Consider the following 11118-nt stretch of genomic DNA (forward strand, 5'->3'; position numbering starts at 1 on the left):
CTGTTATAACCTGCCTGGGAAATCTCTATTTTCATGCATTATCACAGTGCTTCTCTCTTCTTCCCAGGGTCCAGTATATTTCTGGCCTGGTGATGTCTCTGTCTGCTATCTCTACCAAGTGGCTGCTTGCTTATTTGTTCGGGGGTTTCCTTACTCCTTCATCCCTGCTGTTGTGTACATATGAAACGGTCCTGAATGATGGAAAAGCTGAGACAAAACAAAGCCCCAGAATCCCTGCCAGTGACCTGGCCACTACAGTCAGGGAATTCAGACTCTCAGGGTTTTCATGTTGATCTTCGGCAGCATTTTGCCTTGAATGTTGTAAGAATCGTGTTTGCTGTTTGTACTCGGAGGTGAAACTTTCTCTTGCACACCTGTTCATGTGAGAAGGGCTGGCAAATTTGATGCATTTTGCAGTGATTCTCAGCTGTGTCAGAGTGCAAGGATATATCCTGGGATGGCAAAATCACAAAGCCTTAAGCAAGCATTAAAGGGGCGGGCAGGAAGATAATTCAGCAGGAAAATAGGGTGTTGAACAGGAAAGCCTTTTGAATAAGTAATTAGTAATAAAATATATCTCTCTCCCTCTTTTTTTTTTTTTTTTTTTAATACTTAAACAGCTTGAGCTTTTCCGATGTTCTTACAAAGTGAATAGAAAGTTAGTGCTGATGGTGACTGGGGTGTTTGCCGTCTGTAACCGTGTGCCTGCCTTTTAATCACCAAACTTCTGGTTTGTACTTCACCATTAGTTAGTGATGCAAATGGAGGCTGAAATCCATGTGCCTGCTAAAGTCACTTCTCTAGGAGCCCCAGGCACCCTGGGCCTACAGTCTTTGTCATCCTGATCTTTGGTGCTCTCAATAATGCAGCAAGTCTTTTCTCCACCAAAGCGTCACCTGTCTAGGTGAGTCGTGCCAGCCCCTATCTGAAGTGACAGCCATCTTTGAGTACCAGCATCTTAACTGACTTCTCTTTCATCATCCATGTTAGAGAAATAACATTTTCGACAAGGTGTTGGGTTTTTCCCCCCCTTTTCTTTATTCTTTCCTCAGCCCCCCTTCGCCCCTTAGTTAGAGCACCTGATCAAAAAATTATTTCTGACAAAGATTTCCTGCTCCAAATTAAATGAGCTCAAGGAGACGGAGCATTTTCACACAGAAAGAAAGGGAAACGTTGATGTTGGAAGTTAATGAATCTGGGAGGAGAGAGAACATTATTGAGACTGGATAATATGATCTAACAGCTTTCCTTCTTCTTATCCTCCCCGTAAAGAATGTATGGAAGTCAGTTATGTGGCATGATTCTAACATCTGTCCTACCCCATAATGGTAATTTGTATAAGTAATGGAAACAGGTTAAATACTTCCATTCTAATGTTGCCAGCAGGGATGAAAATGAACATTTCAATGAAATAATCTCGACAGAGCAGAGAGAGGAGGGGTGGATGGACTGATTCATCTCCAGCTCTCTTTGGTGATCCGAACACTAATGAGAACGCTTGAATGTATAGTTTATCAGATAGAAGGGGAAGAGCAAGTAAATTTCTCAGATTAGAATCACTGTGAAAATATACCCACATGCAAGCTGCTTCGTTCTCCAATTGCCAGCGTTGGCTAATAATTTGCAGCATTCATTTTACAGGGGATAGAGAAGAGAAGAGGAAGAGGTGAAGAATCTTTTTGTTGGCTTTTAATGGGATGCCTTTAAGGGTTATCATTTAACCTGCTAGAAGCACGGAGGTTGTTCTTGTTACAGTACCTTATCTACGATTGCATTAGGATTAGAGGGTAGGCAGTTCTAGTATTTTGCCCCCCATTTTGCTGCAATTAGAAATAAAAGCACAAACCTCTGTAGTAAGGTTATCTGGCTGTCTCATTTTCTCTGCTGCTCCTTAGCCATTGTCATAACTAAACAATATTTTTCCACCACAGTGACATCGTAATACAGACACACACACACACATGCACACAGATTTGTAGCATCTGTGCCAGAATTGTGTATGAACATTTGTATATACTAATACAGAAGACTCACAATTCTTCCAGCAGGCATGTTAAACTCACACAATGTGAGATTTTGGACCCTTCTGTAAAGCTCTCATTATTCCAGAACTCTATATTCTGGAAACATGTCTGTACATGATTTGGGTTTTTTCATCTGCCTCTTGTTTTTCTGTAATGAGGGAGATGTGTGGCTATAGATTGTCTTTTCTATCCGTACTTTTTTTTACCTAAGATATGAAATGTGATCTTGTGTGCGGTGGAAATCACCCCCAGCCTGGAGTGCAGTTTGTGGAAGGTGACAGTGTGGGCTGTGAAAACTTCTGCAGCTGCTGTCTCCTGTTGGCTGGGTAAATATTAGAAGCTGTGGCAATACATCTGTTGAAGAATGGTGAACACTCACGTTGTGCCGCTATTGTTTAGTCACAGAGTAGGCCCTGATTTAGTGAAGAATTTTAGACCTAAACCTATCTCTATTTGTCAAAACGATGAAATAGGTATTTCAGTGAAAATTATTTCAGTATTCAATTCCTTTACTGAACTGTGACCTTCACTGCTTAGGTGTTTCTTCTGAATAATTTTTTTTTTATTTGGAGGATTTAAAATTGGGTCTTGAAGAGCTTGCTGCATTTAATTTTGTAGACTACTAAAACCAAATAAAATTATTACTTTTGGTGCTTTTCAAACTAATTTATTCAATGTTGAATCCCTTTTTGAATGGAAAAGAATACCTCCATAGAGACAGATTCCTTCAAAAGCATAGTTCCAAGGTTGTGGAAAGGTTTTATGTGAGAATATTTGTATTTTTAACCACATCCTTACATTTCACATCTTTGTTTGCTTTTTCAAACAATGGATGTGTATTTATAGTGTAAATATTCTCACTGAAGCAAACACAATGTGCTGTGCTACTCACATGTACAATATATAGCATCTCATGTCCACTTAGATTAGAATGCACAGCTTTTAAGACTGTTCAAAGATGACAGTATATCTATGGGGAAGCATTGGCATCCAGAAGGCACATTTTATAGGGAAGAAAAAAATAATAATAAAAAAAAAGCAGCAAGACTTAAATGGAAGAAAAGAAATACAAAATTCTCCCCCTAATTTTTAGTTCACTGGAACTTGAAGGTTTTTTTCCCCTTTTACACCTTGCATTTGCCTCAGTCCGTCCAGACACAAATGAGAAAGAAGAGAAAAGCTGATGCTATGATCTGTAATTTCTTCTGCTAGTTATTGTTGAGGAGGATAATTGCTTATATCTGCTCTTGATATTTTTGTGTGGTTCTGGGACTTGTGTAAACCAACAGCATCTTTGCAGATGCAGGGTTGCACGACTCACCTACACAGGTGACGCTTTGGTGGAGAAGATTGTTGAGAGTTGCTCAGTCACAGAAAGATATGTTGCCTGAAATCTGTCTGTTGATCTACTTTTTATAATTTAGAATCTGAACATCTTATGCTTTTATTTAAGGTAGAATATATTACTTCTCTCTGCAAGTAATTATGAGGAACATTTTTGCTGTGTTTAAAACACTGAATTTTATTTATTTGTCAAATATCTGTGAGAATTTTAGTAAAATGTGCATGTTTTTAGACATTAACATTCTTCCTTTTGTTTGCTTCTGTGTTAGCTCTTACAGAAACCTTTTCAGTTAGGGAATTGCACTGACCTTGCAAAATACCATATGTTGAGTGTGCTGCTATTCATCTCATAAGCATTAGTAGTCTTGAATGAACTGGTATTGTCTGTATCCTATGATAACCAGAGGAGTTAAATAGACTATTTTTTTTTTTTTTTTTGCAGTGATAGAAATTAAACATTACAGATAAATTACTTTTTTGCTAAGAAGCATTATTTCTTCGTGACTTTAGATATACGTACAGACATGTGGGTGTGCATATCATACAAATTCAGGGTTTTTTTAGAACTGGCTTAAATTCTGAAATAGTAGAAAATCATAGTTCTGGCCATTTGCACATTCTTAACCCTTATATTGCAGTATATGTTGGTAAGAAGTGAACTAAATCATGTAGTAGTCTCAGCAAAACCAAAGAGTAGGAACAGTAAGTAAAAGATGGGTATTTCATCCTGACACTTGGTTTCTTTGCTTTGGCAGTTGTAGTTTTAACATTTATTAACATTAATGTAGTTTTAACATTTCTTGTGTGGTTTAGCTCCTTTTTATTTTTATGATACAAATTGCAAAAGTGCAAAAGTATGAGAATAGAGAAAAATCCCTTAAGAAGTAAATAATGAAAAATAAAAGACATGGCAGTGGATCATTAGAGTTTCTACTTAAGCGGATATATAAATGGTTATATATAGCAATTATAAAAATATGTATTTATGCAATTTAGACTTAAGTAAAGAGATGTAAGCAAATAATTAGTGTGGATCCTTACAAAATGATGTATCAAATACGGGAACATCCAGCATCTAACAACAGGTTTTTGCACCTAGTTATTAAACATATTGGGATGTGAAAATTAGAGAAAAGTGGCATAGTTGCACTGTGGTTTAGTGAGAAAAAGCTGCTCATAAAAGCTCAAAATATGTGTCCTCTCAGTTTTCAGCTTGTACTTGTTTTGTTTTTTAACAAATATGCCAGATGGTAACTGCCCATTGTTGTGCATTTTAGGTCTCAGAGGGGTTTATTTTCTATTTAAAAATAATTTCAAAATTAGAAACCATATTCTTCTTTAGCTGTTCTTCACTTTTCTGGAACTTAAAAATGTATTTAGAAAATGCTGCAAACAGGTCTGTTGAATTAGAGAGCTAAGAGGTCCTAGACTGCAGCCGTGGGAGTGAATTCTACGTGTGTACCTAAAGTTCAGAACTGCAGCGGTCCTACCATGCTCCAATATCTGCAGGGTGTTCCAACAGTAGCAATGCTGCAACACAGGGAAGCTGACCGCTTTCTGAATTCTCTTACTATTTCTGCATTCTATTATTTATTTTATGGACAAAATGCCTGTTGGAGAATTTTTTCATATTTCATGGTTTTACAATGCTTTTCTGGCATCTTCCTGGCCTTTGACTCCAGGATTATTTCTCAATTTTATTTATTGTGCTTGGTACTTACCTGTCCTTATAAACATATTAGAAAACACTTGAGGCTGATTTATTTGTTTGGGTCCCGATTAGAACTTTTTTAAAAACTAAAAAGTCAAATTATCACCTGAAAATATTGACATTTAGGGGACAGGCGAAAAATGCAATCGGCATCTTAGGGTTCGGTACAAAACCCGTACTAGATGGAGAATTTTCATACTTCTTCTTAAAAGATCAGGCTGAAGCAGTTAGGAGCTGCATTAAGACTGAACTGCAAAGGTGAATACATAATGCAGTACTGACCGAAATATGTTTCAAAGAGTATTCATATTACAATGAAAGAAGATTATTTTTATTTTTCAGAAAAGAAATTTCAGAATATGTTAGCAATTGTGTACAAAAAGAATCTCGACTGGTACTTATCCTCCCCCCAGCTGAAGAAGACCTCAGCTTTGTTAACATGATAATACATATTTTCTTCATACCACATAGGAGCAGAAGTGCCTCTTTTCTGGCTTTCTTTCAGTATTGTACCATGAAAGGACGCAGGACACATATTTCAGCATCACTTGCTGCAGAGTTCACCTGACAAGGAGGCACTTTTTTATTCAGTTACTGAAAATTGTTCATAATCCATATTTTCTACCCTGACATTCTTATAAATGATCTACATTCCATTAGCATTGTGATTTTTTTTAACTTCTTTTACAAAACTGGAGGGAAATGTGTACAACTATGTTTTCTGCTTTGCAATGAAAGTGTACATTTATCACTTAGGTACATGTAAGTCACTTCTGTGAATTGAGCCCTTGGAGTAAATGTGTTTTGATGTAATGGCCATCTGCTCATGAATATCACATTTGCTAGTTTAACAAATAGTTTGATATAGATAAACACATAGTTTGGTGAGATCGTATAGTTTCGCAGATAGCAATGCAGTAGCAAAATTTTATATTTTCCATAAGCCAATAAGCAAGCTGCTATGGAGATCGCAAGTTTTTTTTGTTTGATGCTTAAAGAAATTAATCTCTAGCATTTACTTTTAGTTTCAGACTGCTTTTTTTCAAAATGGTAAATGCAGGACCCACATCAGATCATAACAGGAGGCAAACTACATCCTACCCATTTTAGAAAACAATCAGCCTTGCTTCTCTTTTCACCTTTCAAAAAGTGAAAGCTGTTCTGCTCTCAGATGGATGCAGTACAGCCAGACACCAGGAGACCCTGGGAACAGCTGACCTGACACTTTTGCCCTGTATGGCTTCATTAGAGTCAGGTGTCAGTGACACAGGAATGGCCCCTGAAGCTGTAGCTAAAGCTGGTTTGCAAGGAAAGACAGAACTGACAAGATAGAGCTGGTCACGTCAGTGATTCTGAGTGTCATGGTCTGAGGGATGCAGGTCAGCTGCAATGCATTACACATACATATGTAGTGCAGTAAATGTAGCTCAGTACCAGGCCATTTTTAAAGTTGATAAAAACTAGTTTAGTAGGCTCTTTGTTTGATTTTAGTTTTGATATTATGGTATTTACTGTGGTCCTGGCACATATTTTACTGCTGAAGTCAAAGTTTATTCTTCAGTATCACTGATATCAAACTGTAACCATGACAGAGTATGTGGATTTATAGGAGGAGTGTGTGAGTGATGGTGAGTTTGGGGTTTGGATATATCTTCAAAATTTGTCTTCGTGGTTACTGTTTTTAGTGCAGGAGTGCCATGTAAAATGTGCATGTTCAATAACATTGTCTTGTTTCCCCCATCTCCCCTCTTGTATTTTAGCATATGTTCCTGAGGAAGAATTGAAAGCAGCAGAAATAGATGAAGACAGCGTGGAAGATGATGGGCTGTCTCTGGACATCCAGGAGAATGAGTATTTGTGCAATGAAGAAGCGGAGATCAAAGAGGCTCAAAGCTACCAGAACTCCCCAGTCAGCACTGCAACTAATCAGGATGCAGGCTATGGTTCGCCGTTTAGTGAAAACAGCGATCAGCTGGCCCATTTCAAAAGCACTTCCTCTAAAGAAGAGAAAGAGGATCCTCAGTGCACAGACAATGTTTCCTATCCACAGGACAGCTTGGCACAAATAAAAGCTGTGTATGCAAATCTGCTTTCAGAGACTTGCTGGTCCAGTTTAGCTTTGGACTTAAAGAAATCCAATCCAACCACCAGCAACAACGGAATCAGCCAAAATGAAAACATGACCAGTACTGACACCAATGCCAATTCCCAGAGTGCTTGTACTACCAGTACCAACACTAGTACCAGTACAACCACCAGTAGTACAAGTAACAGTAATAGTAACAGTGGTGGCTCAGGTTACGACTGGCACCAAGCTGCATTAGCTAAAACTCTGCAGCAGACCTCATCGTATGGACTTCTCCCAGAGCCGAGTCTCTTCAGCACAGTACAGCTTTACCGGCAAAACAATAAACTCTATGGGTCTGTGTTCACCGGTGCCAGCAAGTTCCGATGCAAAGACTGCAGCGCAGCCTACGACACGCTGGTGGAGCTAACGGTGCACATGAATGAAACTGGACATTACCGTGATGACAACAGAGATAAAGAAGCTGATAAGACCAAGCGGTGGTCAAAGCCTAGGAAACGATCACTTATGGAAATGGAAGGCAAAGAGGATGCCCAGAAAGTGCTGAAGTGCATGTACTGTGGGCATTCGTTTGAGTCTTTGCAAGACCTCAGCGTCCATATGATAAAAACAAAGCATTACCAGAAAGTGCCTCTGAAGGAGCCAGTACCAGCCATCACCAAATTGGTCCCTTCTACCAAAAAGCGAGCACTTCAGGACTTGGCTTCACCTTGTTCACCTGAGCCAACAGGGATCACGGCAGAAGCTTCACTGGGTGAGTCTGCAAAGGATCAGAAAACTGCCAACCCCTACGTGACTCCGAACAACCGCTATGGCTATCAAAATGGTGCTAGCTACACTTGGCAGTTTGAGGCACGCAAAGCCCAGATATTGAAATGCATGGAATGTGGCAGTTCCCATGATACTTTGCAGCAGCTCACTGCTCACATGATGGTCACCGGTCATTTCTTGAAAGTGACCAATTCTGCTTCCAAAAAAGGCAAACAGCTAGTGTTGGACCCAGTGGTGGAGGAGAAAATACAGTCTATACCTCTTCCACCCACCACCCACACAAGGCTACCAGCCTCCAACATTAAAAAGCAGCCCGATTCCCCAGCGGGCTCCACAAACTCGGAGGAAAAGAAAGACCTAGAGAAGGAAAAGCTGGTGGTCACTGAAACAGAGAAGAAAATTAAAGAAGAGAGTGAGGACTCTACAGAGAAATTTGAGCCAACAACTTTGTATCAATACCTCAGAGAGGAGGACCTAGATGATAGTCCTAAAGGCGGAATAGACATATTGAAATCCCTGGAGAACACAGTGACAACAGCCATCAGCAAAGCCCAGAACGGAGCCCCTTCCTGGGGAGGATATCCCAGTATTCATGCAGCTTACCAGCTCCCAGGAACAGTCAAACCCCTTCAGCCCACAGTGCAGAGCGTTCAAATGCAGCCATCCTACGCAAGCAGTGTGAAATCACTGTCGTCAGAACACAACGCACTCATCCATTCCCCAGGCAATCTCACACCCCCACCTCACAAGAGCAATGTATCTGCTATGGAGGAGCTAGTGGAGAAAGTTACAGGTAAAATCAACGTGAAGAAGGAAGAGAAACCTTTGGAGAAAGAGAAGAGTTCTCCAGTTAAACCCACATCACCCGCTGCTAAAGAAAACAAGGACTTCCCAAAAGCAGAAGAAATAAATAATAAACAGCAGCCAAAAAAGAGCTCTGAGTCTGAAGTTCAGAAGGTCAAAAAAGATAGTCCAGCAGAAGCACATACGCCAAATGGTACAGAGCCACTTAAAACAAAGGTTGCAAATGGCTGTAACAATTTAGGAATTATCACAGATCATTCACCTGAGCCATCCTTCATTAATCCATTGAGCGCTTTGCAGTCCATTATGAATACCCACTTAGGAAAAATTTCTAAGCCAGTAAGCCCTTCTCTGGACCCTTTGGCCATGCTGTACAAAATTAGTAACAGCATGTTGGACAAACCCATTTACCCAACCACTCCAGTCAAGCAAGCTGATGCTATTGACCGGTATTACTATGAGAACAGCGATCAACCTATTGATTTAACTAAGTCCAAAACCAAGCCTCTTGTTTCCAGTGTGGCTGACTCTGCCTCATCCCCTCTGAGGGAGAGTGCCCTGCTGGATATTTCTGATATGGTGAAGAACCTCACAGGGCGTTTGACACCCAAGTCTTCAACTCCCTCTACCGTGTCAGAGAAGTCTGATGCTGATGGAAGCAGTTTTGAGGAAGCTCTGGATGAACTGTCACCAGTACACAAGAGGAAGGGCAGGCAGTCCAACTGGAACCCTCAGCATCTTCTGATCCTTCAGGCCCAGTTTGCTTCCAGCTTGAGGGAGACCCCAGAAGGCAAATACATTATGTCGGACCTAGGTCCACAAGAGCGGGTACACATCTCTAAGTTTACTGGTCTTTCCATGACCACAATTAGCCACTGGCTGGCCAATGTGAAGTATCAGTTAAGGAGGACAGGTGGAACTAAATTTTTAAAGAACTTGGACACAGGACATCCTGTTTTCTTTTGCAATGATTGTGCCTCTCAGTTCAGGACTGCTTCTACATACATAAGTCACTTAGAGACACACCTAGGGTTTAGTTTGAAGGATCTGTCAAAGTTGCCACTTAATCAGATTCAAGAACAGCAGAATGTTTCAAAAGTCCTCACAAACAAGACTTTGGGCTCACTTGGAATTGCCGAGGAGGACTTAGGCTCCACATTCCAATGTAAGCTCTGTAACCGAACTTTTGCAAGCAAGCATGCAGTCAAACTGCACCTTAGTAAAACACATGGCAAGTCCCCAGAGGACCATCTGATCTATGTAACTGAGTTAGAAAAACAATAGCGTCCAGGTAAGCAGCCAGGTATGCAAGTGACCACAGGAACATTGCACTAAACTTCTTCATAGTACTGCACTAGGCCTGACCTGAGCCTCTGAAATCAGTCTTACTTTTGTTGCTGAACTGCCTATCTGGACCTTGGTTTTTCTTACACTTATTTTGTAGTTATATTTATATGCTCTTTGTCTGTTCTGTGCATGGTTATTTTTTTGTTTCTGTTTTTATTTTTTGTGAATCAAAGTCTGACCTTTATTTTCAACATCTGTCCTTGATGTTAAGCTATCTTTTGTAGAATATAGTGGGAGACACTATTGAGAGACATTAATTTAGCCGTAAAGAAAGACACAAAGAACAATGATAAAGAGACATCCTAAAATTACAAAGTTGCCATGACAATAAAGGTCACAGAACCTGGTAGTGTCAAATTTTAACCCTCTGAGAACTGTAATAGCATTTCTGTGCCTTTCCCAGTGACTAAATAAGTAAATAAGGAAAAACAAAGCAAAATACTTAAAGGCATTTAATTAAAATAAGAGCTGTGTCGGAAGCAGGACTTTTTTTTTTTTTTTTTTTTTTTTTTTTTAATGCAGAACTGGTTTGTGAAGATATTGTGCATGCAGTCCTTGGAAGAAGGAGAGCTCTGTAGTACTCAAGGGGTTAGGAAGCCACAACTGTATAAGTTAAATAATAATTAAAATAAAGCAAACCAAGTTGCCACTATGCCCAAACCCTCTGGATGCTGAGAATTGCCACTTTTTGGCAAAAAAAAAAAAAAAAAAGAAAAAAGAAAAAGAAAAAAAAAAAAGTATGCACGCGGTTATTTAAAACAAATGTAAAAAATGCTCTTTTCTTTCCTTTTTTTTTTTTTTTTCCTGTAAAATACTGCAGTTTATAGTTATTTACAAATGTTAAGCTTTGGTACAAGCTGACCTTTCTATAGTGTGCTGCATTGGTAAATGAAAACAAAAAAAATGGGGCAAATGTTGGATTCTGTTTCTTGTAAATTGCCAGCATCAGCTTAAAAAAATACATGTTACATATCGTACCATTTTAAACTGTTCAACTTTCTTTGTACCTTCTGGCTGTATGCTTTCTCTTT

General features: G+C 39.4%; 1 protein-coding gene across 1 annotated transcript in view; it reads left to right on the forward strand.

Annotated features, from left to right (window-relative positions):
* TSHZ1 (teashirt zinc finger homeobox 1) overlaps nt 1-10605 on the forward strand; it is a 54688-nt gene extending 44083 nt beyond the window's left edge. The window contains exon 2 of the mRNA XM_040086208.2: nt 6840-10605. Within this exon, the coding sequence (XP_039942142.1) occupies nt 6840-10024 (3185 nt within the window). The 3' untranslated portion in view covers nt 10025-10605. The remainder of the gene's footprint in view (nt 1-6839) is intronic.
* Nucleotides 10606-11118: the final 513 nt, after the last annotated feature.

The sequence above is a fragment of the Hirundo rustica genome, chromosome 1 (assembly GCF_015227805.2).
Source record: "Hirundo rustica isolate bHirRus1 chromosome 1, bHirRus1.pri.v3, whole genome shotgun sequence".
Classification (NCBI taxonomy): domain Eukaryota; kingdom Metazoa; phylum Chordata; class Aves; order Passeriformes; family Hirundinidae; genus Hirundo; species Hirundo rustica.